The 26,943-nt window shown below is 55.5% G+C and overlaps 1 protein-coding gene across 4 annotated transcripts; it reads left to right on the top strand.

Annotated features, from left to right (window-relative positions):
• Positions 1-308: 308 nt before the first annotated feature.
• L3MBTL1 (L3MBTL histone methyl-lysine binding protein 1) lies at positions 309-26,566 on the top strand. Of its 4 annotated transcripts, XM_074605076.1 has the most exons (24): positions 309-443; positions 835-916; positions 5,724-5,881; positions 6,133-6,295; positions 8,284-8,507; positions 9,167-9,311; positions 9,435-9,573; positions 10,270-10,393; positions 11,030-11,117; positions 13,308-13,399; positions 14,035-14,139; positions 15,022-15,157; positions 15,672-15,772; positions 17,697-17,848; positions 18,813-18,889; positions 19,323-19,408; positions 19,984-20,094; positions 20,368-20,482; positions 20,738-20,837; positions 22,383-22,580; positions 22,885-22,931; positions 23,884-24,041; positions 24,882-24,944; positions 25,929-26,566. In XM_074605076.1, exons 4-24 carry the CDS (start codon positions 6,160-6,162, stop codon positions 26,061-26,063), a joined length of 2,532 nt encoding a protein of 843 aa, XP_074461177.1. In that variant the 5' UTR covers positions 309-443; positions 835-916; positions 5,724-5,881; positions 6,133-6,159; the 3' UTR covers positions 26,064-26,566. The 4 variants fall into 4 exon arrangements, with proteins under 4 accessions (XP_074461177.1, XP_074461178.1, XP_074461176.1 ...); XM_074605077.1 differs by lacking the exon at positions 835-916 and having other exon boundaries at positions 15,681-15,772; XM_074605075.1 differs by lacking the exon at positions 835-916.
• Positions 26,567-26,943: the final 377 nt, after the last annotated feature.

Raw genomic sequence — 26,943 nt, 5'->3', positions numbered from 1 at the left:
GGGGGGGCGGCCCCGGGGGCCCGGCCTGGGGGGGGTGGGGTGTGGGGGGGTGGTGGTAGTGTCCGCGGCGTCGCCATGGCGACCCCCCCCAATCCCCGCCAGGCAGCTCCCCGAAATCCTGCGGCGGGATTAAACCACCGCCACTGCGGCGTGGAGGCACCCGCGGGTTGCCATGGCGACGGCGCTCATTAAGTGCATTGCATTTTCACCCTGCCCAATTACCGCCCGCCCCCCCCCTCCCCGCACACACCCGCGCCCCGCCCGGCGCGGCCCCGCTCCCTCCCCCGCCAGCCCCGGGCCGGGCCGGGCCGGGCCGTGCGGGCGCCGCCGCGGCCCAGCCGTACCGCGGGGCTCCGCGCAGCGCAGGCCGGGCCGGGCCGCCCCCGCTGCGCCTCGCAGACAGCGCCCCGGCCGGGCCCCCGCCGCCGGGCCCCGCCGCTCAGGTAAGGAGCGCGGCCGGGCGGGCGCTGCCCCGGCCCCGGGGGCCGCCTCCCCGCCTCGGAGGCGAGGCCCGGGACGGGTGAGCGGGGCCGCGGCCTTGCCGGGGTGGGGTGGCCGCTCCGCGCCGCCCCCTGCAGCCGGGGCGGCCCCGGGCCCGGTGGGGGAGGGACGCTCCGCCATCGCCGCCTTTTATCGAAAGCCAGCTCGGGCCGGGGCAGGGCGGCCCGGGCCCGGCGGGGTGCTGGGGGGCGGCCGGGAGCGGAGCGGGCCGGGGGCTGCCCGCCCGGTGCCCCGCGGGGGGCGGCGGGGCGGCTGCGGGTCCATTTAGGGATGGAACGCTGATGTGCAGCAAAGTGGTTTGTGTTTGTTTGTTTTTTTTTTTTTCCTCTCAAGGCAACCACTGTGCCCAAAAGTGGGAAGATAGCTTACTAAAAAAGAAAAAAAAAAATAAAAACAAAAAGAAATGGAGGTGCAGGTGCGTATCTTCTTTGAAGTAGTCCCTCCCTGGAGGGGTTCAAGGCCAGGTTGGACGGGGCTTGGAGCAACCTGGGCTGGTGGGAGGTGTCCCTGCCCAGGGCAGGGGGGTGGAACGAGATGATCTTTAAGGTCCCTTCCCACCCAAACCGTTCTGTGATATGTTCTGTACTGGTGTGGCTGCAGGTCCCGCTGGGCTGGCTGGTCCCAGCTCCGTGTGTGTGGCACGAGGCCCTGCCCAGGCATGACCCAGCGGTGTCCAGCAGAGACAGGGAACGGGACTGTTCTTCCCTAGCTTTCCCAAGGGATCCTCTCTGGGGGACACAGAGGTTGGAAGCCCCTTCCAGGGTGGCCACCTGACCTTCCTTCTGGTGTTTCTCAAACACCGCGTGAGCACATGCTGTCCTGGAGGCTGACAATGACACCGCTGCCGTCCTTGCAAGGGTCCTGCAGCATGGCGGGCATTAGTCCAGCTTAGTAGGACATGCAACACACAGCCCAGGCTACGGAGAGGATGCTCCATGTGATCTAGGACAGGTTCTGGATTTATTTCTTCATTAGTTGTTAAAGACCGGGCATTTTGAAATATTTCGGAGTCATGTATTAATCCTCTTTGGATGTTTCTGCCTGCTTATAAGTGTAACTTGTACTTGTGGAAAAATACCCTGTGTTATGCCCTAACTCTGTGCGGGGCTGGGTGCTGCAGCAGGGCTGGCGCTCCCGAGAGGCAGTGGCTTATAGCAGCAGAGCGGAAGGTGGGATGCGGGTGTCCCCTTTGTTGCCCCTCTCAGTGGTGGCTGGGGGTCTGCGCTCTGTCGGAGCTGCCCAGGCTTCAGGCTGCCTTCTGGCTTCAGCCTTGAACTTCGGTGGTGTCACCTTGAGCCATTTGGGGTGGCACATGGATCACCGGTAACTGCTCATTCTCCCCATGTGCGGGTCTGAGCAGATCCACAGGCCCAAGAGCAAGTCCCGGTGTCAGTGATGCTCCTGGGGGAGGTAGGTGACACCCAGCCTGAATGTCTCAGCTTTGATAGCTGTGTCTGAACCTAAAGCTGAAGGCAGCTTGCTGCTGTCTTGCCCTTCTCTCACCGATCTCTATCTTCACGGAATCTATTTGCTATTTTGAAACGTGCAACACGAACAGCTTCTTACTGCATGGAAGGACGTTTCATCCTGTTTTGAGATATTGATAAATCCCGTGGTCCATTCCAAACCTCACCCCAGGCTGCAGCAGAACCTAGGAGGGCTTTGTGGCTCCTGATTTATTCCAGAGGAGGCATTGCCTCCTGGGTTTAAAGCAACAGTCAGAGTTGGAAGGGCAGAGGTGTGTGTGCTTGCCTTTCTCTGCTGGGCCACCTACCTGTGCAATGGGTGTTACTGAGTGTGCTCCTGTGTGTATGTGGAGCAAATACTTTCTGCTGTGCCGATAGCCTGCCCTGGGCAATGCCAGAAGATGGGAAGATCCAAGGGAGCAGCTCGCAGTCCATCGTGTCTCTGCAGTGCTCTGGTGTACCACTTGCAGTTTTAGCATGATCCCTGTTGGTGCTTTTTCTTAAAGGCTCAATTTTGCTGCTGGAGGTAATTAATAATCCATACCTCAGCTGTTGTTAAGGATGAGGAAGTTCTCTGTTATAGCTGAGGAAATTCCTGAAAAAATAATTTGCAGAATCACAGGGTGGTTGAGGTTGGAGGCACCTCTGGTGATCACCTCGTCCAACCCCCCGCTCCATCAGGGCCGCCCAGAGCCAGCTGCCCAGCACCGTGTCCAGGAGCCTTTTGAGTATCTCCATGGATGGAGCCTCCACCACCTCCCTGTGCACCCTGTGCCAGTGCTCCGTCACCCTGACAGCGGAAAAGTGTTCCCTGGTGTTCAGAGGGACCCTCGGTTTGTGCCCATGGCCTCTGGTCCTGTCCCTGGGTACCACCGGGAAAAGCCTGGCTCCGTCCTCTCTGCACCCCCCCTCCAGGGGACGAGCTCCCCCGGCGCCTGCTCTGCTCCAGGCTGAACAGCCCCAGCTCTCTCAGCCTCTCCTCGTAGCAGAGACGCTCCAGTCCCTTCATCACCTTCGCTGGACTCTCTCCAGTCTGTCCCTGTCTCTCTCGTACTGGGGAGCGCAGCGCCCGACCCAGCACTTCAGGGGTGGCCTCAGCGGTGCTGAGCGGAGGGGAAGGATCACCTCCCTCCACCAGCTGGGACACTGCTCCTAAGGCAGCCTGGGACACCCTTTGCCGCCTTTGCTGGCTCATGGTCAACCTGGTGGCACCAGGACCCCCAGGGCCTTTTCCATCAAGCTTTATCTTTCCAGCTGGGTGGCCTCCAGCATATCCCAGTGCAGATTTCAGGAATATTTAGAAATCTGAGAAGCCACAAAGTCAACAAACATGTTAATATTGTTTGAAATACAGTTATTTGCAGCCAATTTTTTGATGAAAAGAAACACATTTTGACCAGACTGTACTTTCTAACGTGCTGATGGGGCTGTACAGCATCTCTGTGCTGGGAGCTGCTTTTCTCCGTGCTCCTCTATGGCCTGTTGCACACAGCATATCCCTCCTCTTTCCAAACAGAGGATCATTCCCTGGCTTTGCCATGGTTTTGCGAGGGGGCGGGTGTGAAACTGTGGCAGAGTTTGAGGCTTGTGTGTATGGCAATTGTAGAAATGCTTGCTTTCCAAGCGCCTGTGCCGCTGGTCCGAAGCACTGGTGTGCCAACACCCAACGTTTCTTGTTTGATGAACTAGAAACTTTGCGAGCAGCAGAACCAGTGAAGCCCGGTTGCCTTAAGTTGTGTGTTTCGCGTCCAGTTGCCTTTGCACGTGTGAATACGTGTGTGGATCAGCTGTCCCCAGCCGCGGTCTGGTGCTCGGGAGGTTCAACCTGTGCCCTCTCCTGCAAGGTGAGGGGTGATGCGGGGACCCCGTTCTCTGTCCAGGTCCTTGGTTTCCCAACTTGAAAGTTTTGCTTTAGTTCTTCTAGTTTAAGGAATAGCGCCGCAATCTCTAGTCCAAATTCATTCTGTTCAGCCTGAACTCACAAGGCCCAGGAGAACCAGTCTCAACAGCATCGTCAGGCAGCCCCACAAGGCTTGGGAGAGCGTTTGACGCGTGATAATTACTGCTGGTTATTTCCTGTGCAATTATTTACTATTGTATTTATGTCATAGGCTGCTGTACAGAGATGAGTTTGAGCATCACCCAGCTTTGGCACTGGATCTAGTTATTCCTCTTCCTTTCTAGGCACTTCCAGTCCCAAGTTCTCTTTAAATAAAAAATAAAAAAATAAAAAAAAAGCCGACAGCTCCCACAAGATGAGGAGTTGTACTTGAAACATTTGACCCGAGTGAGGAGTCAAGGATAAATATCAGATTTAAGTGCCTAAGAAAGCAGATAGGTTCCTAGGTGGTATTAGGAAGCAGCGAGACAGGTTGGCTTGCCCAATTCGTTTTGGCTTTCAGTTGGAGTCTGGTGTTCAGCTGAGTTACTCATTTCCTTCAGTTCTCCTGACAATTAACAGTGTGTTTCTGACGTTGCACCTGGAGGGCCTTAAAGTTCCGTACTATTTGTCAGTTGAACATCAGGTATTTCTGATCAGAAACCTGGCAGCACTGTAAGAGAGAGGAAGAAGTAGAGCACACTGTCCCACCCTTTACCCGTTGGTTGTAACACCTTGATATTAATGTGTCAGGTTTTAAAATTCCAGACTTTAGCTTTTGTAGCCAAATTCTTATTTAACCGTGCTTCACTGAAACGGTTATCCCGTTTCCCACATGGCTGTCTTCTCTTTCAAATTCACATCGCATCAAAAGCACCCAAGACGTGAGCGTGGTCCCCTGCTTAGCCCCATAGCGGCCCTGCCTCCATCCTGGTGGCAAGTGCTTTGAAGAGGGTGTGGGAAACAGGGCAGGTCCAAAATCCTTCCCCAGCCCAGTGTCCTCAGACTCCAGCAGTCTCTGGGACACTCAGACCATCATTTTCAGTGGGCATGGAGAAATCTGCCTTCCCTGAGTGCATCCGATTATACTGAATCATAGAATGGTTTAGGTTGGAAGGGACCTTGAAGATCATCTATTTCCACCCCCATGCCCTGGGTAGGGACACCTCAAAGCCCTGTCCAACCTGGCGTCGAACACCTCTGTGGATGGGGCATCCACAGCTTCTCAGGGTAACCAGTGTCTCACCACCCTTACGGTGAAAAACTGCTGGTTTCCTGCTTAGCTCTGTGTGTCCATTGCGTTTTTCATGAGGGCAGGAGCGGCACCGAGCGCCCTCCCTCGCCGAGGCACCCTGGGCACCGGGAGGCAACTCTGGTCTTCCTCCCGGCTTGCAGGCAGGCCCTGGTCTGGGGACATGCTGGTGTAGGCACCATCCTGCCTGCTGGGGCACGGCAAGGGCCAGCTGCTGCCCTAGGGACAGGGAACCGAGGAAGACAGCCAGCAGGGCCACTGTGGCCAGGTCCAGCTAGGAGCTCAGGTCACCAGACAAGGTCTGAGATCAAGCCAGGACAAGCTGGCCACTCAGGTCCTGCTGCTGCCAGACAGCAGCTGGACACCAGCACTGCTGCAGCACGGTGTGGACAGGTTGAGGGTCGGCTGACGTGGGGCCCCTGGGCCCGTGGGTCCCAGAGGAGGCTGGTCAGGGCCACTAAGGCCCAGTAGTGCCCTCAGGGCCCTGACACTTTGCCTGCTCCTTGAAATTCATGGCTAAATGGGTTGAACATCACCAGTTCTGTGAGAGACTCAGCTGCATGCAGTGGACTTCATGTTCCCCACCACTACCACCCCGGTTAACTTGTGAAATTCTCTCTTACAGCCACTTAGAAGATCAGGGACCTCCATCTTCTCCAGGGTAGGATTTGACAACCCTCAGTCATAGTCTGCGTCAGAGTGGTGTAGGCCCCAGTGGGAGCCAAGAGCAGCCATCGCTTGTGGGGAACCTCCTGTGCTCAGACCATCTTATGGTGGGGCCAGGTAAGAAAAAACCCTTGGCGTTTGCAAGACTGAGCTGGGATCTCACAACAGGGGCTTTACTAGGTCATGTTGGTACCAGCTGTGACCTTCATGCAGTTCTCTCTTGGGTTCAATGGGCCTTTAGTACGTCTTACAGGGGTTTCTACTGGGAGATGGTGGAAAGGGAGGGACCATCTTCCACAGTCTCTTTCTCACTCTTTTGTCATGTTTGTACTTGTACCCAACTCGATTTCTTTCTTGCTGTCTTCCAGTGTCTCGCTCTGTGTCCAGGCAAGGGGATGGACAGCAGAGCAGAGATGGAGGTTGTGAGAAGCACGAAGGGGAATGCCGCTGGGGAGGTCAGCGTCCATGTGGTCACCACCGAGAGCACTGTGCAGAGCACCCACCTGCCAACGACTGCCTTCATCATACCAGGTATGCATGGTGGTATGCCTTCTCCCCCACATTGACACCTCACAATCCTTGTATATCTGTGCTCCTCCAAAACCTTGGCAGCACAGTGTGCTGGGTGCCTGCTTTGCAGGGCATGTGGGCTCCTGGGTTGCTGCATTATCATAGTACCGTAGGATATCTCGAGTTGGAAGGGACCCAAAAGGATCATTGAGCCCAACTCCCTGCTCCTCGCAGGACTACCTAAAACTAAACCATGTGACTAAGAGCATTGTCCAGAGTCTTCCTGAACTCTGACAGGCTTGGTACCACTCCCTGGGGTGCCTGTTCTACAGATCGACCAGAAGAACCTTTTCCTCATGTCCAACCTGGACTTCCCCTGAGGCAGCTTCATTCCATTCTCTCGTGCCCCGTCGCTGGTCACCAGAGAGAGGAGATCGGCGCCTCCCCTCCACTGTCCCCCTCGAGGAAGGCGCAGGCTGCCATGGGGACACCCCTCAGCCTGCTCTTCTCCAGGCCGAGCGTGCCAAGCGACCTCAGCGGCTCCTCCTAAGTCTTGCCCTCGAGACCTTTCACCGTCTCGGTCACCCTCCTCTGGACACACTCCAATAGTTCGATGTCCTTCTTCTATTGAGGTGCCCCAAACCGCGCTCCGAGCTGGCGGTGGGGCCGCTCCAGTGCGGTGCAGAGCGGGACAGTCGCCTCCCTTGCCCAGCTGGCACGCTGCTGACTCCTGCTCAGCTTCCATCAACCCAAACCCTCAGATCTTTCCCTGGGGCTGCTCTCCAGCCTCTGATTCCCTAGTTTGTCTGAATAACCAGGATAACCCCATCCCAGGTGCAGAATCCATCACTTGCTCTTGTTAAATATCATACAGCTGGTGATTGCCCAGCTCTCTAGCTTATCCAGATCTCTCTGTAAGGCCTCTTTACCCTCGAGGGAGTCCGCCGCTCCTCCTAATTTAGTATCATCATCAAACTTACTTAATGGACATTCAACTCCTGCATCCAGATCATTTATAAAAACATTAAAGAGCAGTGTCCCTGAAATTGAGCCTTGGGGAACCCCACTGGTGACTGGCCGCCAGCCTGATGTGCCCCTGTTTACTGTAAGTCTTTGAGTCCAACCCGTCAGCCCATTGTTCACCCAGCGTGCCAGGGACTTATCCAGCTGTATGCTGGATGTTTTGTCCAGAAGGCTGCTGTGAGAGACAGTATGAAAAGCTTTGTTAAAATCCCACACCCCCACATCTGCTGGCTTCCCTTGGTCAGCTCGATGGGTGACCTTTTCATAAAAGGAAATTAAGTTAGTTAAGCAGGACTTTCCCCTCATGAACCCATGTTGGCCATGACCAACGACTGCATTGTCTCTCAAGTGTTTTTCAGTAACTCCCAGAATAACCTTCTGCGTGATTTTACCAGGCACTGAAGTGAGACTGACAGGCCTATAACTACCAGGGTCATCCTTCTTGAAAATTGTTCTTGAAAATTGTCCTTGAAAATTGGGAGAACAATTTTCAGCCCCACTGACCAGCGTCTTTCAGGAGGTGTGTGAGCAAAGCGTGGATATATGTTAGGTGAGATCAGGGGCGTTCTGTAGCAGAAAGTCTCCCAATTTTTCCTGCTCCCGGTGCCTTCGTTCCCATTGTGGAGAAGCCCTGGGCTGCACAGCGTGTTCCTTTGAAATGTAACTAGAAGATGCAGTCCAGGAGCTCACCAGCACAATCTTGCCACATCAGGGCATCCTGGTCATGGGAACAGTCTGAGGTCAGACTGAAGTAGGAACCCTTGAATGAGGATATTGTTGGTGCCACCCTCCAGCACAAGCCATTGCTGGCTGCAGATCTTGTTGGGTCACGCTGCCTGCTTGTGGGTGCTTTAGCCCACAGCGCTGAGCTCTTGGCTGGGAAACCATCCTCTCTGTCATTTTGTGCTGCCTTTGAGCATTGTTTGCATCAGTTAAGTGTTCTGTGTATGCCTCTCGTTGTTTGTTTCCTTTCTTCCCTTCTCAAGCAAATGCCACTACCATCAATCTTCCCACGAGCACCTTAGAAATTCAGCGATTCCCTCGGGAGCCACAGAGGAGCACAGGGGCCGAGAGGCCAGAGAGGGGAGCGGGGAGCGAGCCCATCACAGCTACTGTCATTCCCCAGATCAGCGGAGTGCAGACCTGCAGCACGGTCCGTGTGCTGGAGTGGAAAGACGGGGTGGCTACTTTGCCTGGGAGTAACCTGCGGGTAAGTGTAGCCCTGGGCCACTGTGTTTCCTCCCCAACCTTGCCACTCCCCAAAGCCACTTGTCCTTGTAAGTGGCAGTCCCCCAGCCTGTGGCAGGCAGGGACCACCAGGATGTGACATGGCCCCTGGCAGTACCCACACCCCAGCTGGAGGATCCCTCAGCTGTTCCAGCTCTGCGAGGCTCTCCTTGTGCCCCATCCTGTGTCCCTGTGTCCCTCCCATCTTGTGAACTCAGCAGAGAGAGCACACACATGGTGCCCCGAGGGGCTGCAGCACATCTGCCCTGCACAGGGACGCAGAGGGATGCCCAGAGAGGTGGTGGAGTCTCCATCTCTGGAGACATTCCAAACCTGCCTGGATGCATCCCTGTGCAGCCTGCTCTGGGTGACCCTGCCCGGGCAGGGGGGTTGGACTGGATGATCTCCAGAGGTCCTTTCCAACGCCTACTATTCTGTGATTCTGTGAGGGGCAGCAGGACAGGTGACTTTGGGGCAGTGCTTGCCTCTGTCATCGAAAGCACTGTCCTCTTGTTGGATGCACTAACGACCAGACAATGTCCCTCTCATTTTCAGAGCTCACATGTACCCACTAGCTATCAAGTTAAATTTCTATCCACCTTTTTAACTATTTTTCCTTGGTTTTTTTGTTCAATAACATAGTTTCGAATAAATGAGTATGGAACGCTGAAGGTGGTGAGTGCTGATAAGGTGCCTCCAGTGGAAGCTATAAAGGAGGGTCCCACAGAGAAAGATGGGGAGTCAGAGGTGGCACCCACCAGCAGGGACAATCCTACTGTGGCTCAGGGTAAGGGCACCATGGTGGCACTTTTGGGGTGGGTACCATCATCCAAAGCAAATGTCTCCTGCATCCTGCTCCCCTTCCTTTGCTGCACCTTGTGCCTCACTGCTCTTCTCCTCTCTGACTCAGATGTGCCAGAACAGACCAAGCTGCCACCAGCAGAAAGCATGTGCCACTGTGATACCTGTGGCCGGAGGCACGTGTCAGACGGAGCCCGGGAAGGCAGGGGCTTCTGCAGCGAGCACTGTCACCAGCAGTTCAAAGAAAGGTAAAGGAAGGGGAGTCTGCTCCATGCAGAGCCATCTCCATCCATCCGTCTGCCCTCCCTCCCCTCGTCCGCGTGCTCCAGCAAGGGATGCAAGTGCATCTGTCTCTGGCAGGTGCTGGGGACCCCACTTATTTCCCTCCTTCCTGTAGGCAGGGCGCCCTATCTGCAGAGGCGCGGGGTGAAGACTTATCCCAAGGGACAGCAGGAAGCACGGGAGCCAGACTCTCTCGTGCCCAATTTGTGGCCTCATAAACACATATCTGCTGGAGCAGGGCTGCAGCGGGAGGTTGCTGCAGTGGGTGCTTCCGGGCTGAGCAGCACTGGGAGGCGTGGGTCATGAGGGCATGTCTAGCCCCTCTGCTTACTAATGTGTGACTCCTGGGACTCGTTTTCCAGCATCTCTGTGTGACTCTGATGCAGCTTAGAGGCCTGCTACGAAACTGGATCGCTTTTGATCCATCCCTGGGTTCAGGTTTCTGACACCCGAGCGTGTGAGGGTGATTCTGGTCTGTACCCTGGTTCTAATCTCTTGCCAACTTGTGCGCTGAGAGGAGTGCATACGTTAGTCGTGGGGTATGGGAGCATGTGTGAGTAAGAATGGGGTGACAGTGATTCTCCAGCACCTACCTACTCCCTTGCTGACACCCCAGCCATTGCCACGTGCCATAGTGGTTTACTCTTCCTTCCTCTGTGCAGGTCTGTCATTGTGGAAAACTCTGCCAGCAGCACCAATGCCGCTGAAATCCTCAAGCCGGTGAAGAAACGAAAGAGGAAGGACTACCAGAGCCCTTCAGAGGAAGAATACGAATCTGAGCAAATGGTAGGAAGAGGGCAGGGAGGGCCCATGCGTGCGCGTGCCAATGTCAAGGGTGGGCCATGGGCCGCCCCTGTATGCACTGCGGGTGTGCGCAGTTCTTCTCAGTGCTATGTCAGCTATATGTCAAAGGGGTAACCTGTTGGCTGTTAATGCCAAAAAGACTTGAATGTGTGGAGCGTCAGGGCTTCTAGCCGCTTGGCTGGCTGTTTGGCATGCCGAGCGCCTTGGATTCGGCAGTGCTAGACACATCCTGATTGGGCTGTAGGTATCTAACGCTCTCAACTGCTCTCTTGAGTCTAGACCACCAAAGTAAGTGTTGAAGTAAGAGAGTGTCTGTGTGATGTGTATCCCGGGGAAGGAAGAGTGACTTTGACAAGGCAAGGAAGCTCTGCTTGCCAGCCCTGATTGTAGCCGATCCAATCCAGGTGTGATTGCTACCACTCAGCACCAAAATCCCCCTTGGGCTCCCACCATCAGATCCTCTTGCCCAGCCATTTCTGGGCCAAGCATCAGTCAAATCCTGGATGTTGCGGAGGCACAGTGTGGCCCTTGGCACCAGTGTGAGGGTACAACACAGCATAAACCTCTGTGCAGACCTCCAACATGATGGGTTTCTGTTTTGTCTGCTCTCATGACTAGGAGGAAAAGCAGGAAGAGAGGAAAAGCTCTGCAGGAGACGCTGCCATCAGCAATCCAGAGGCCAACGCGTGGAATGGGAGCCAGCACGGTATGTAGGGGCCGGGTGGGTGGTGGGGTGGGCACTCCTGCCACGGCTGTGGGCTCCCACTGCAGTGCTGCGGGGCTGGGCCAGCATTTTGGTGCTCCAGCAGAGTCAAACGCCCAGTGCAATGCGCTGGTACATGTTCCTTGAAGGCTTGTAAGCTCCTCTGCTTGCTTGATCCTGCTCTCTCTGTCTCTTTCCATTTCTCTCCTTTCCTCTCTTTCTCTCCATGGACGGGGCACCCTTACAGATACGGCTGTGTCTTCTTCAGGCATTGGGCCGTACTGTACAGTGCTTTCTGGTCCCTCCCCTTGGGAGCTGATTTTATTACATGCTCGTGGATACTGTGTTTGTTCCAAGAGGCACTGTCCTGAGCAATAACGTGGTTCTGCGCCGCATCTGGCTTTGCCCCGGCCTTTGGACAGTCTTATGGGGAACTCCCCTCAGGTGATCGGGAGCTCACAAGTTTGGGAGGTGCTCCTGTAGGTCTAGTGCCACTGAAGCCGGGTGATTTGGGGTTGTCTCATCTCTTGGGGATCTGTTCCTGGGCCATATGAGAGGAGATCTCAAATGCAGAGCTGTCGACACAAGAGGGCAAGGAGACAAGCTGAGGGGTGCAGTGTTTGCTTGTTTGGTTTTTTTTTTCCCTGCAGCGCGATGTGGGCGAGGGGGAAGGAGAACATGGGAAAATACTGCAAATAAACACTTACGGGAAATCTTTTGTCTTTGAATAGTGAATGGTCATACTCAAGGTAATTTTTAAATGAAACTGTTCCAGCTTCATACTCCTCTCCATAGCCAAATGTAGGGACAGTAACAGGGGCCAGGTGTTAACCCCTGATGTTACACTGAGTTAACCACTATTAAAAAGGGATCTCATACTCACTTGCCAGGTCCTTTTCTCTACAATATGAGTCCTGAGCATGTAACCTTCCCTGTTGCATACAAGTAAGCAGTGTTGAGCCTTGTTATTTCGGCATTTTATTTCCTCTTACTGTAGAAGTACATCATCAAACAAAATGCACAGCTGGATGCTTCAATGCAGCAGAGTCGATGTATGCTCTATCTCCAGGTGTATTTGTCATTCTCCAGAAGCGCGGAGCTTGTACTTAATGGATTCCCCAAACATGCCTTCCCCTTTTTTTCTATGTCCTAAAGAATAATAAAGGTGTTCATCACTCTTAAGTGTGAGCAAAGCATCTAGGTTAGTAACCTTGCTCATTGAAGCTCAGCTTAATTTCGTCTGTAAGTTCGTATTTTTTCCATCTTCACTTCCCCTAAGCCCATGGGAGGAAGGAGTTGGTCTGTTTTTCCCCTGCATTTCTGGCCTGCCCTACCCAAGGCTCTCTGCCATGGCTGACCTGTAGCTGTGAATTACTCGGTGCTGGATTAGGCACAGCATTCCTGGAGTCCCTTCAGGCACTACGAAGCAGGGAGAGAAAGTGGCTGGAGAGCAAGAGGCTTGGGTTGTTTCTCATGTGCCTCGGACAAGGCCTTTGTGGCTGTCCCAAAGGTGTCGAAGGCATGAAGGATCACCTCCCTGCCTATGAAGAGACCACACTATCTTCTTTTTGTGAATACCACGGGGGTAAATGCATCATCTGTAGGGCATCAGGGTGGCCCTGGTGCGCCATGGGGAGATGATGTGGTTGTCTTGGAGCAGAGCATAGCAGAGCTGGTGCCTCTGGAGTGGCGGTGGGAGGTGAGCCCACTGCTGGTTTGACTGGCCGGGAGTCCCTTGCAGCTGGGAGTGATTCCCAGACATCTGGATGGCTCCTGCTCGCTGTCCCAAATCCATCAGTGGTGTGGCCTTTTCAGATGTACTGGCTGGAGGAGGACTGGTTGCAAGAGGTGTCCTGATGCTTTGCACAGGATGGCTTGTCCCTCAGGCTCCTTGGGTGCCTTACTGGGGCGTTGTACAGCAACAGAGGACATCTAGGTCATGGGGACCTGTGTGAGAGGGGCCCTCTTGGCTCTGTCCCTCCTCAGACAGCCAGCCAGGTTTGCTGGAGAAGGGGCTCTGGTAGGATGGTGCTGAGCTTTGCAGGGATGCAGGACTGTGCGTGAGAGCAGGATGCAGCCCCAGCGGGACCCATGCACTCGCCTGCCCTCCACACTGCCCCGAGGCAGGCAGGGACGGAGGCTGGAGCGGACCCTCAGCAGCGCCTCTTGTGTGTGCGTTTGTGCTGCGCTCAGGTGCCAGTGAGGAGAAGAAAGAAGGCTGGTCTTGGGCGTCCTACTTGGAGGAGCAGAAAGCTGTCGCTGCCCCTTTAGATCTCTTCCAGGATGTGAGTTGGGATTTTCCTGTCTTTTTCCCTCTTCCATCTTCTCTTTTCTTTCCCTTTTTTTTCCCACCCCTCCTCCTTCGCCTCTCTTCCTTGCTTCCCTATGTTGCGGGGCTCTGAGCAATAAGCAAGCTCCCGTCTTCACCTGGAGGTGAAGATCAGTCAGCCTCCAGTTTTGATTTGCCCCGAGTCCCCAGCGGGGTGCTGTCCCCACTCCCAAGCGCCCCACATTTGCCTAGGACACTCCTGTGGCTCTGGCAGGGTGCTGGAGCCTTTCCAGCCTTTCCTCAAAGCCAGGTGTGGGATCTCCTGAGGCCACCTTGCTGCGCTGCACCCCTGCTCCCAGGCCTCTGACTGCCGGAGCGCAAGAGGAGCCAGGCCCATGCCCCACTCTCCCCGGCTGCAGCTGTTAGCCTGGGGACACCCTGCCCTACCAGTAGCAGGAGACGCAAACCCACAAGGAGGTGGAAGAATGTGTTTTCCTATGGGAAAAGAATTAACATTTGGACAGAATAACCTGTGGCCCACAATCTCCTGGTCCCAGCAGCTCCCATTGCCTGATGGTTGCTCCTTGGGATGCTTCTGGACCCAACTACCCGTGTCGTGTTTTTACATTGTAGTTTATTTTTTGTTTCCAGTACCAAGTAGCTTCCCAGCACAAGAATGGCTTTAAAGTGGGGATGAAGCTGGAGGGGATCGATCCGCAGCACCCATCTATGTACTTTATCCTGACAGTGGCTGAGGTAAGGCGGCTCCGGTTCCCATGTTCCTTGGTTTCTCCTTGCGTCTGCGCAGTTGGGAGGCTCCATGGGAGGGGAGGTGCTGCCAGCTGGCCCATGGAGGAGATGGGCTTTGGGCCCTCGCCTGCATGTCACTGCATGAGATGACCTCAATCAAGCAAATGGGGGGTTTCCTTCCAGTTCGTAGGGGCAGGAGACTGCTGTGGAGCAGCCGTCATGCCTCAGCCTAGTTGGTCTCTCCCTCCCCCTGACACAGCAGAGCCATGGGGGGAGAGACTGTGGTGACGGCAACAGCTTCTTATCTTTGAGCTGATGCCCCTCAGACAGGTCTGAGCCCTTGAGGTGGAGGGTGTGGAGGCATACCATTGCTCTTCCTTGTGTCTGTGGAGGCCCTCTGTCTGTGGAGCTCTCCGCTCAGCCATGTGGCAGCCGAACCATCTCCCCAGCTCCTCACAGTGCTCCTCAGGCAGCCAAGGAGATCAGCCATACAACAGTGGCTGCTCTTCTTGCTGCTGGAGAGATTTCACCAAAGGAGAATGGCATTCAGCCAAAATCCCTGCGCCAGCATCTCCTCTGGGTGCAGAAAAAGGAATCCTTGGTCTTGCTGGACCCAGCAAGGTGCCCCACTGTGGCATCTCATGCACCACCCTGAACCTCCCTTCTCAGGGCTGGCTTGTCGTGGCCTTGCACTTACCTTGTTCCATGCTGGACATCTTCTGAGACTGGCGTGTGCCTTCCGATTTGGGCACTGACCTATGATTGACCCTTGGCTGCCCTAAGTGGTACTCTGAGATTGCGTGCGGGAGGGGAGGTGCGTATGATGCTCAGCCAGGGACAGGAGGAGGTTTCCATGGTCCTTTCCTTTTCCTGCCTTCCCTCTGGTAGGTGTGCGGTTACCGGATGCGCCTCCACTTTGATGGCTACTCTGAGTGCCATGATTTCTGGCTGAATGCTGACTCCCCCGACATCCACCCCGCTGGCTGGTTTGAGGAGACGGGGCACAAACTCCAGCCACCAAAAGGTAAGGAGTTAGCGAGTCTCAGTTGGTGGGTTGAAGGAGGGGGACGAGTAGTGGGCCCCCAAATGTAGAGCTGGAGATGGGGACAGGGTGGCTCCATGAGGCCCAGGAGAGGATGCTGCTGTGCTGGGGGAGGTTCTGCACGACAACCTTTAAGGCACCCATCATGCTAAAGGTCTCTGCTTGCTCCCATTTTGGGGCAAAGCCCTGACAGCCTGGATGTCCCCGTGCCAGGTGGAAGCCAGCAGCTGTGCCCCAGGGCAGGTGAGGCTGATGCTCGCCAGGGAGGAGCTGAGCTCTGGATTTCCACTCCACTGCTAACGTTTCCTAGCACCACTTCAAAATCAGCTGTTGGGCCTAAGCCATGGGCTTTGGGTTTCCCAGGGCTGCTGTGGACCCCATCCGCCCGTGCAGGATGTGCCTGGCAGGCTGAGGGCTGATCGGGGATGGCCGGGCTCGGTCTCACGACCTCCTGGTTCCTCTCTGTGAACTCGCTGCTCTCATTTCTCTTCCTGAGGGGTTGTAGGTTATAAGGAAGAAGAATTCAGCTGGACAAACTACCTGAAGATAACAAAGGCTCAGGCAGCTCCTAAGCACCTCTTCATGGTCCGAAACACTGTGAGTAGCAGCTTGTCCTTCCTGCCAGAGCCTGCAGGTTCGTACAATCATAGAATCATTTTGGTTGGAAGAGACCTTTAAGATGATCAAGTCCAACTATTAACCTAGCACTGCCAAGTTATCACTAAATCATGTCCCATAGGTTCTCAAGGTATCGCTCATTACCTGCGAAAAGAGACTGACCCCCCCTCATTACCCCCTCCTTTCAGGCGGTTGTAGAGAGCAAGAAGGTCTCCCCTCAGCCTCCAGGTTGAACACCCCCAGCTCCCTCAGCCGCCCCTCACAAGACTTGTGCTCCAGACCCCTCACCAGCTCCGTTGCCCTTCTCGGGACACGCTCCAGCACCTCAATGTCTTTCTTGTGGTGAAGGGCCCAAAACTGGACACAGCGCTCAAGGTGGGATCTCACCAGTGGTGGGGGGGACGATCACTTCCCTAGTCCTGCTGGCCACACTATTGCTGACACAGGCCAGGATGCTGTTGGCCTTCTCGGCCACCTGGGCACACCGCTGGCTCATATTCAGCCAGCACTCAACCAACACCCCCAGGTCCTTTTCTGCCAGGCAGCTCTCCAGCCGCTCTGCCCCCAGCCTGTAGCATCCATGGGGTTGTTGTGACCCAAGTGCAGGACCCAGCACTTGGCCTTGTTGAACTTCACACCATTGGCCTCAGCCCATCGGTCCAGCCTGTCCAGATCCCCCTGCAGAGCCATCCTGCCCTCAATCAGATCAACGCTCCCACCCAGCTTCTTGTCGTCTGGGAACTTACTGAGGGTCCCCTCATCCAAATTGTTGATAAAGATATTAAAGAGAACTGGGCCCAATACTGAGCCCTGGGGAACACCACTTGTAGCAACTGCCAACTGGATTTAACTCCATTTGTAGCCCTCCAGCCATTTTTTTTACCCAGCGATGCGTACACCCATCCAAGCCAGTTTCAGGTGTGACTTCCTCCCCTCCAGCTGAGCAGAATGCCTCCATCAGGGCTGAGCTTTTTTCTGTCTACCCCATGCTTCTCAAGTCACAGTGCAGAATGATGAGATGTGGCATGCTTTGCCGCTGAGGATCTGTAGCCAGGACATTAGTTTGGTGTGCCCAAAAATTGAGGTTGGTCTGATTCACTGTTTCATCCAGGTCAGTCTCATGGACAGTTAAATATATTGCAAAAGTACTGGTGAGGAGAAGTAACCGCTACTCTCAGTTATTTTGCCAAAACCTCTCAGTTAATGATTCTTAAATATAAGTCTTTTGTCTCTGTTTTGTATCCTCATTGTTTCTGCCTCTGCCTTTATTTTTCATACGGCAGCTTGGGTACAGAAAGTGGGAATACAGCGGAGCTCAAAATGCTGATGGTTTCCTTGTCAGCTGCAGAGGAAACTCAACCTACTGATAAATCAGCCTCTCTGAGTTATTTATTGTGTCTAAACCCTCCTGTTCATTGCTGCAACAATCCCACTAGTGTTGTGACCCAGCCTTTTGCACAGATTTTGTGTCCAAGAAATCAAGGCAAGGTAGGATGAAGAGCCCCATCCCAGCTCCTCCTCCCAAGCCTAGGGCTTTGTTAGCTGCTAATACTGGAGGAGCGTGACCGCGAAGAAGTGTTTTGTGGCAAAATGTGAATCAGTGTAGGTTGGAGGCTGTTTTTCTCTTGGGGGTTACTACTTATAGAAGGTCCTGAGGGTCTGAAGATTTCTTTTCCTCTTTCTTTGCATGGCCAAGCTGGGTTGCGTGCCCTCTGCCTCTTTTCTTATATGCACAGCAGGGCACTGCCCTTCTGGGATCTTAAGTGGTCCTGGGCCTGCCTGGAGGCCAGGGAGGATCTGGTTTTGGGAGGGTTTGGGCAGGTCCCTCCTTGCAGCAAGGGAAGTGGTGAGGAGGGTGCTGGGCCCGCGGCTCCGAAAGAAACCTGCCCCTCTCTCCTCCCAGCACGAGGCTTCCCCAGGCTTCGAGGTGGGAATGAAGCTCGAAGCTGTGGACCGCATGAACCCTTCCCTCATCTGTGTTGCCACAGTGACTGACGTGGTCGACAATCGCTTTTTGGTGCACTTTGACAACTGGGATGATACTTACGACTACTGGTGAGTGCACAGAGGCTCCTGGGTGCCAGTGCTGGGGAGACACCCTGCTGGTGCCTCAGCAAGAGTGACGGGGTGCTCGCGAAAGTGTGGGATGATCCCAGCATGCTGCTGCAGACAGGCCACCAGTGGTCCCGTGGGGCAGAGGGTCGCCTCCCTGTGCTGGGGGACAAACCTTTACCTGTTCCATGTCACCTTCTGGGAAATTGCCATGGCCCTATAGTTAATGTGGAGCAGAGACAGATGTGATCACCCTGAAACCCACCTAGGGGACAGGGCCACCTGCGATGCAGAGACTGAAGGTCTGATCTTAAAAGTAGCTCCTGGGTCTGTCGCAGGGGATTGTGGCCGGGGTGGGGAGGTGTCCCAGTTAAAGCTAGTTAAAGCCAATTAAAATGGCCAGTTAGCACAATCAGGGTCCTGAGAGCAATTCTGTTTTCTTTGTGGCTGGAACCCTCTGACCTTCTCTTACTTCTTGCCCTGAGGAGCTATGGGGCTGCAGTGGTTTCTGTCCCCAACTGCTCCTCTCTCACTGGTGCTGGGCAGCTGCCTGCTCTGTCCCAGGGCAGAGCTGTGAAGCAGCAGCACCTGAGTGTGCTGTGACCTTCTGGAAGCTGTGACCAGGACATGAGCCCCCCCGGATTGCTCAGGTCTCACCTCTCGGAGCTCTGAAAGGCACAGCCTGTCTCCCCGCTCACGGCAAAGGATTGCTGTTCCCCTGGGCACCTCTGCGGAAGGGCTTGCACGGGGGGCGCGTTCGTGTCCTGCCCCTCTGAGCTGGAGTTCCCCTGCTCTAGCCCTTCCCTTGCCAGGGCCCGTGGTTCCCTGGGTCACTCAGGGACAGGAGTGCTGTAGAAGAACTTGGCTTCAGCAGGGGCTTTTGCCCCGGGCCCCCTCAGCCTGCGCTGCCTGGTGGTGATGAGCCGGGTGTCTCAGCCCTGTGTAAGAGTTCGGGTGTGTTTTCCAGGTGTGACCCCAGCAGTCCGTACATCCACCCAGTTGGATGGTGTCAGGAGCACGGCAAACCCCTCACACCTCCTCAAGGTGAGTCAGTGGCCCGGGAGCACAGCCTTCGCTGGCAAGTCCCTTTGGGGACAGGCTTCCCAAAGTGGCATGGGGATTCAGGGGGTTCATTCACCATGCAAGCCCAGGTGGTTTCCTTCAGCAAGGCCACAGCCAGGGAGGCAGCACGCTCCTGACAAGGCTCCTGTACATGTGTTCAGGTGCATCATAGTGGTTGTGTCGGGCCAAGTGGAGACACGAGGAGGACCCAAGCTGTCTGTGCAGGCCCAGATCTTTCTGCTTCCTGTACCCTGGATTTCAAGGTCCATGAGAAAATAGTAGTACTCCTTGAGGTCTCTTAGGCTCCCGTGTGTGTGGCGCAGACTTGCTTGGTCCTTCAAGGCAGTAGGACATTCTAGGGTACTTGCCATCTTCCTGCAAGGGCGTCTCACCTTCTGCATCTTGCCCTTTTTAGATTATCCTGATCCTGACAACTTCACCTGGGAAAAGTACTTAAAGGAAACCGGAGCATCTGCTGTCCCGGCTTGGGCCTTTAAAGTGGTGAGTGCCACATCATCTGCTCCACTGTGCCTGGGCAGGAATTCAGGTTTTCTCTGTTGTCAGGTCTTTGCTTTTATGAAAAGTCAATTGATGTTCAGTATGCTCCGGCCACAGGCCCGGGGTTCGGATCTACACTCAAGGTTCAGAAGTCAGGGCTATCCTGGGCAAATAGTTCAAAACTGGGAAAAATGGGAAGTATGACCATCCCCTCAGCTAGACAGGAGCTGGATGATGGGGACCTGTTTAGGCTTACTTGATAGTTGTCGTTTCCAACTGCAATAACATCAGCTGTGTCCAGCCAAGCCTGGCTGCAATATAGATCCCCAGAATATGTCTCTTAGCGACTTTCTTCCCTTGGGCACCGCTTTCCCATCTTGTTAAAACACGGCTCACATCCGGGAGGCCTGTCCCCACTCTCTCCTGTTGCCACTGTGAGCTGGGATGGCTCTTACCCAGACAGGCCGGGGCTGGGAGCTGGGCTTCAGGAGCACACGCTGCTGGGAAAGCTGCCGAGTGGCACAGGAGCCCGAAGCACGTCCCTGTTCTGTGCTAACCTGGGTTCTTCCTGGCCCCAGCGCCCACCCCATGGCTTCCTGGTCAACATGAAGCTGGAAGCAGTGGACAGGAGGACTCCTTCCTTCATCCGAGTGGCCAGTGTGGAGGACGTGGAAGATCACAGGATAAAGGTGAGTGCTGAAGTCTCGGTGCTGAGCCTGTGTCCAGGCACTGTGCTGGCTTGCTCCTGCACTTCCCAGCTCACTGCCAGTTGTAGAGGCAAAGTGTGTGGAGGTCTGTGGAAGCACACCATGTGGAGGATGGCAGGTCCCAGTGCCAGGTTCCCGGAGTGGACCAGATCCTTGTGCTGCAGTTCATCTCTACCCTGCTGCTTGGAGGGCTCCAGAGCTCCTCAGGGAGGTGCCCTGAGGCTTGAAGTGTGACCTTTCTACTTGTCTCCCTAGATCCATTTTGATGGCTGGAGCCACGTCTATGATTTCTGGATTGATGCGGATCATCCAGACATCCACCCCATAGGCTGGTGCTCAAAAACTGGACACCCACTGCAGCCTCCTCTCAGTAAGTCCTGCGCCTGGGTCAGTCCCTCATACCAGGGGCAAAACATGCCAGGTCCCTACTGCCACCATCACCTGCCCATGCGCAGAAATGGGAAGGCATGTGCTGGCTGAGGATGGGCAGGGAGGAAGGGCTTTTCTGTGGAGTTATCAGTTGGAAAAGGTGTCCGTGTTTGGTGCAGGCAGGGACCCTAGAGCCCTGACTCTGCCTGGGGCTACAGCCGTGACAGTCTCTCTCCTGTTTCTCCTCCTTGTCTAGGGCCAAAGGAACCAGCCTCCTCCGCTCATGGGGGCTGCCCAACCCTGGGCTGCAAGAGCATCCCTCACACCAAGAGCTCCAAGTACAGCTTTCACCACAGGTGAGCTCCCAGCACAGCTCAGAGGGGCACAGCTTCCCTCTGGCCCTTCCTCCGCTCCTCCACACCCGCCACCCCCACCAGCAGCCACCTCTTCCCTGCACCCACCCCACGCCTGGCTCTTCCCCCTGCTTCGGGGCAGCCCTTGCTCTCCCCAGGCCAGGCCCCAAGGTGGCCCAGAGCCTGTGGCTAGTGTAACTCCTGTGAGTTCCTACCCTGCGCCTGTCCTGCAGCACCCAGAGCCCCTGGGGGTGCCCTACGTGCTCATCTACCTGTGGGGACATGTGGGCTGTGTAGGGGACAGTGCCTCTAAGTTGCTGTTCACTGATACCGGCTTCGAGGGCAATGTTCCTCCTGCCCCTCTTGGATGCCCTTCACTGTGAGGTTGTGAGCTGGGAAGGCCCGAGAAGGAACAGTGCGTCTCCCCCATCTCAGTCAGTCACTTGCGTCACCTTTTCCAGCAGAAACCGGGCACGGTGTAGTGCCGACCCCAGCACGGCAGGCTGGCATCCAGAGAAGCGAGTATGGTGGAGCATCTGCGAGGATGGGGAAGGCAGGTCTGGCTCCCAGGGGTTTCTCTGCTGGCCACACTTGTCACACTTGCTTCCTCCTCGCTCTGAGGCTAGTCTGGATGCCTGCGAGGGCAAGGAAGGGAAGATGGAGACTCTGTGAACCCGTGATGTGCTTCATCAGCACTGCTCTGGTGACTTGGACAGTGTCGCTGTGACAGCAGCAGAGGTGGGATGGGTGTTTGTAGAAATAGTGTGGCCAGCAGGACTAGGGGAGTGATGGTCCCCCTGTACTGGGCACTGGTGAGGCCCCACCTTGAGCGCTGTGTCCAGTTTTGGGCCCCTCATTACAGGAAAGATATTGAGGGGCTGGAGCGTGTCCAGAGAAGGGCAACGGAGCTGGTGAGGGGTCTGGAGCGCAAGTCTCATGAGGAGCGGCTGAGGGAGCTGGGGGTGTTCAGCCTGGAGAAGAGGAGGCTGAGGGGAGACCTTCTCGCTCTCTCCAACTCCCTGAAAGGAGAGTGTAATGAGGGGGGGTCAGTCTCTTCTCCCAAGTAGCGGGCAATAGGACAAGAGGAAACGGCCTCAAGTTGCACCAGGGGAGGTTTAGATTGGATATTAGGAAAAAATTTCTTCGCCAAAAAGCTTATCAAGGTTTGGAATGGGTTGCATGGGGAAGTGGTTGAGTCGCCATCCCTGGAGGTATTTAGAAGATGGGTAGTCGCGGTGCTGAGGGACATGGGTGAGTAGTAACATGGCAGTGCTGGGTTAACGGTTGGACTTGATGATCTTAAAGGTCTCTTCCAACCAAAACGATTCTATGATTCTGTTCTATACCTGGAGGGTATCTAGACCTGGGTGTGCCCTGCCCGTGCACCCAGCGTCCTCACCCCTGGAATTTGTTCAGCACATCTTTACTGTGCTTTTCATGGCCAAGGCTATGGCTTCCTGTGCTCAGGAACGGAAGGGCGGACCTGATGGCTTGCCTCCCGTGCTGCTCTGAGCTGGGTCCGACGCTTGCCTCCCCTCTGTTCTCTAGGAAGTGCCCCACACCGGGTTGCGACGGGTCAGGACACGTGACTGGGAGATTCACGGCCCATTACTGCCTCTCAGGGTGCCCGCTGGCAGAGAAGAACCAGGGCAGGCTTAAGGCGGACTTGTCTGACACAGAGGCCTCAACTCGCAAGAGGAACCTGATTGGCTTCCCTCAGCGAAAGAAATCTCGGCACCATGGGAGGTAGGGACAAACCCCGTGAGCCCCGTGCAGCAGCGCAGGGCCCCTGTGCCATGACTTCTGTCCCTGGGAGGGATGGCCAAGCCAGAGAGGCTCCTTGACCGCGGGGGAGCACAGTTGCTGGCAGCTGGCGTTTGTCCTTCCGGCTCTGTTGGGCACCTCTCTTGGTTCTTCTTACCATGTTTTATATCTTTAGCTGTCAACCCTTTGGGTCAGGGTCCGAGAGGTAATCCTTGCTCCCGCTGCCAAGGCATTGCCCTCGGGCCAGTCCCAACCCAGTTGGAAATTAGTCTTCCTGTCTCTTTAGAGGGCGACCTCCAAAGTACCGGAAGATCCAGCAGGAAGACTTCCAGAGTAAGTGCCATCCTCTGCCGCGGTGTCATCCCAGGGGCAAGGCTGGAGGAACTGGGGTGGTGGCTGCTTGAGGCAGGTCTCCCTTGGCTCACTCGGTCAGACCTCACGCAGGTGAGCACCAGTGAGGAGCTTGTGGTCAACTACCAAAGTTGTGAAGAACGTCCCTGCCTCTTCCCAGAGCTCTGCTAGGACCCTTGTCATGTCTCTTGGTTTATGTCTGTGAATCCTTGAGTGCGTTAGGGCAGAGAATTCAGATCCCCTCTCTGTGGTAGTGTGTTTTCCCTGGCACTTTGTCCTCTTCAGGCAGGGGTGCTGTGCCTTCATCCTGTGGCTGCCGTACCCCGAAACATCAGTGTGGTTGTGAAGTGCCAAATTATTGCTGCAGCCCAGAGTTTCCTTGGCATTTAGTTCTGATGACTGACGTAAGACGAAGACTGACATTTATTTCAGCCAGTATCTGTTTTACCGTGGGCGGTCCCGCTGCCTACCCCAGCGCTGGGGGTGAATGATGAGGATCTCTTTTTGGGAGCCATCCTTGACTACTTGGAGCAGCGAGCAAGGGAAAAGCTTTGTTAAAAATGTGAAATGAATGGAATGATGTGCCATGGGATGGCATTCTGATGTGAAATTTGACATTGAAATCTAGTTCAGTACGGAAAATGAAAGACTGAAGGTGGTGAGAACAAGGCAAAACCAAGCTTGTCTCTAAACATCTTCCCCCGTCATCCCCAATCCCACCAAACTGAAGACTTGGATACACTTATGTCCTATTAATTCAAGGGACAACAACTAGCTCTGGATTCCTGGACCCATGAGACTATCTGCTGCCAGTCCTGGGCCCTCCCCAAGACTTGTGGGATGGGATGGGATGGGATGGGATGGGATGGGATGGGATGGGATGGGATGTTCTCATCCTTCTACCTTGTATCGCATCTTGCTTTTTTATTGCCAGCTATTTCTTCAGACAATATGCACCAGTCGCTCTTCATGTCTGCCCTGTCTGCCCACCCCGACCGCTCCCTGTCGCTCTGCTGGGAGCAGCACTGCAAACTCCTGCCGGGGGTGGCTGGCATCACAGCAACTACGGTGGCCAAGTGGACCATTGATGAGGTAAGATGGTTTTGAAGGCCGTGTGCTGGCTCCTAACCCACTGGCATGGCTGGGAGCACTCTTCCTGGCTGTGCAGCACCATGGTACATGCACCAGGCACGGAGGTATTCCAGTGGCGACTTCCCTGGGCTAGTGAGAAGGCAGTCTGCTGGACACACTTGTAAGGCCCTCTGGGGACAACTGCCAGACATGAGCCCTGATGGCAGCTTCTGGGAAGTATGTGCAGAACTACCAGGTTCTTGCTTGGCTTGAATGTGGCACTAGCCCAGGGCAGGCAGGTGAAGGCAAACAGCAGAATCTTCATTTAGCATGTTCCAGTTTTCCAAATAAATCAGTTTCGTCTTTGCCATGTTAAAAAAAAATTAAACCATAGACTCTGCAGATAAGAACTCACTCCACTGTTTCTTTAAAAAAAGAAATTTTTACCTCAAATTCTTCATTCACTTTCTTGAGCATCTGTGATGGCCCCTCTTAAGGCCTGGGTAGCTGGACCTCTGGCACCAGCCCCAGCAGCCAGCCCTGCCTGATCTCCCCATTACCCTCCTGTGTGCCCCTCTCCTGCCCCCACCCCTCACTGGGAAGCATCTCGCTGTGCTGGAGGTGGCTTGTTGGAGATGAAGCTGCTGTAGCATTTGCTGCTGTGGGGCTGGAGGAGGCCAGCGCCTGTGCCCTGGTCCGAGGGTGGTCTCTAGGCATGGGAGGGTGCTGCAACTGCAGCCTGTGCCCTGACAGCCACGCCGTTACCTTACAGGGTGCAAAGTGCGTCTCTGGAAGCGAGGATGTGGGCTCACGGGAGGTCTCCTTGCTTCTGTCTTGACATTTTTCTCTGTTTGTTCCAAGGTCTTTAGCTTTGTTCAGACTCTGACGGGTTGCGAGGACCAAGCCAAGCTCTTCAAGGATGAGGTGAGAAGGGCTGGAGGGTTGAGTGCAGCTGGCCAAGGACAGCTGTTTGCCAACGGGGTAAGGAGGAATGGGCTAGTGGCCTTCCTGTAGCGGCTTGCCACTGAATGCGGAGAGCATGTCCAGCACCTGGCAGCGATCCCACCCTGCAGCCCTGGGGGCAGCAGCCCCACTGCATTCGAGTGTCTGCCCGTGCAGATACGGCGGCAGGAGGGGAGATGCCGACCCCCAGGGAGCTGTGCTGCCCCCTTCTCCCGGCGCGGGTGAGCGAGGGCCCCTCTGCGGAGGCCGGGAGCGGGGAGCCAGGGGGAGGATGATACTGCAGCCTTAATAGCACCATCACCTCCTGAGGGAAGCAGCTTGCTCCTCACCTGTTCATCCGTCCCCACCTGCATCCTCTCACCGGCACAGCGGTTCGGTGGCGTTGCTGTCTGTCAGCCAGGTTCATTGTTTTTAGACTGCTCTGTGGGCAGACGCGCGGAGGGGCTGCTTTCCAGCATGGGGGGTACGCCCGGGGCAGGCTGATGCTGGGGACGGCGAGCGTCCCAGCCTGTTAGTAAATGACCCCTGCGCTTTAAGGGTGCTCAGGCAGGCGAAGCTGAGCTGGGGTCAGCTTCCATGTGTGCCGGGACCTGGAGCTGGGAATGGGCAGGTGTTTGCCCAGAGCGGGTTGCCCGCTGGCCGTGTGCTGTGCCCGTTGTGCTCTGGCACAGAAGCCCAGGCCAGCTGCAGTGCGAACTCGTGGGGCAGCCCTGGGAAGGGCCTTTCCCTTTCTCTACCCTGTTCCTGGGCACGCCAGCTCCCAGCTCTGGTTTATCTGGGACAGCATGGGAGTGCTGTGGGTGCCCCTGACTGGGATCATCTGTGGTCCCTGGCTGAGGGTGAAGGCGACTGTGCATGTCCCCAGGTTCTGGCCGTGCTGGCTGTCCCTAGGAAGCCACAGCCTGGGTTTTCGGTGACTTCCTTTGTCCCTGCTCTCCTCTCCAGATGATCGATGGCGAGGCGTTCCTCTTGCTGACGCAGGCTGACATCGTGAAGATTATGAGTGTCAAGCTGGGCCCAGCACTCAAGATCTACAATGCCATCCTCATGTTCAAGAATGCTGATGACACCTTAAAGTGACTTTTCTTGGCCCGATCGGGACCCTCCCTCAGCACCGGTGCTGCCAAACTGTCTGGTCAGGACAGAGATTCCCCCCGACCGACCGCAGCTTGTCATGTCCTGCTCATGTCCCCTCGGGTGCCGCATCTCCTCCCTCCCACCAGTCCATCTCCCATCCTCTCCGCTCCCCTCCACACTGCCCTTCTCCTCCGGCGCTGGCTACAGGCTGACCCCAAGCCTCGGGGGTGGCTGCAGGGACAGAGGGTGGACGTGGGACCAGCCTGTCTTCACGTGACAGCTGTCCCCCATGTCCTGCTGTGACCGCACTGCTGTGGGGGTTGTGTTGAGGGCCAGGGGAGCAGTGTGGCGGCTGGGGGCTGACACCACTACTCAATTCACCCAGATAAGGGAAGGGACTGGCTGCCTGCGCACGTGCTTGCACCCGTTTAAAGGCTGGTCTTGGCTTTGCTCAGCAGCTGAGAGAGATCTATTTTTTTTTTTTTTTTTTTTTTTTTTTCCTGTGATGTGTTCCTCTGGGGGGGGGCTTGTGTTAACATCGTTTCCAAGGGATGCTCCTCAAGGAGCTTCTGCTCGCTTTGCCTTTTTCTCTGAGTTCCTTTGACTTTCCCTTTTAAGGCCAGATGATGACTTTGCTTTGCCCCTTCACCGCACTGGGAACCAGTGGCCGACCTCTTGTCCCTTCCAGGGACCAATGTGTCCTGGCTGCTGCTCTGCCCACGGCCAGCATCTGCGCTTTATCTGCAGCAGCCCCAGGGCCCCGCGGGGCCAGGGCTGGGTGGATGCAGAACAAGCTCCATTTCCTCTTCCTCTGGGAGGAAGGATGCTTGGTTAACTTCTTCCCCTTGCAGCAATTAAAAAATCCTCTGCAAAGGAGAGTCAG

Source organism: Larus michahellis, chromosome 12 (genome assembly GCF_964199755.1).
Source record: "Larus michahellis chromosome 12, bLarMic1.1, whole genome shotgun sequence".
NCBI classification, from domain to species: Eukaryota; Metazoa; Chordata; class Aves; order Charadriiformes; family Laridae; genus Larus; species Larus michahellis.
This window is presented reverse-complemented; position numbering and strand designations above follow the sequence as displayed.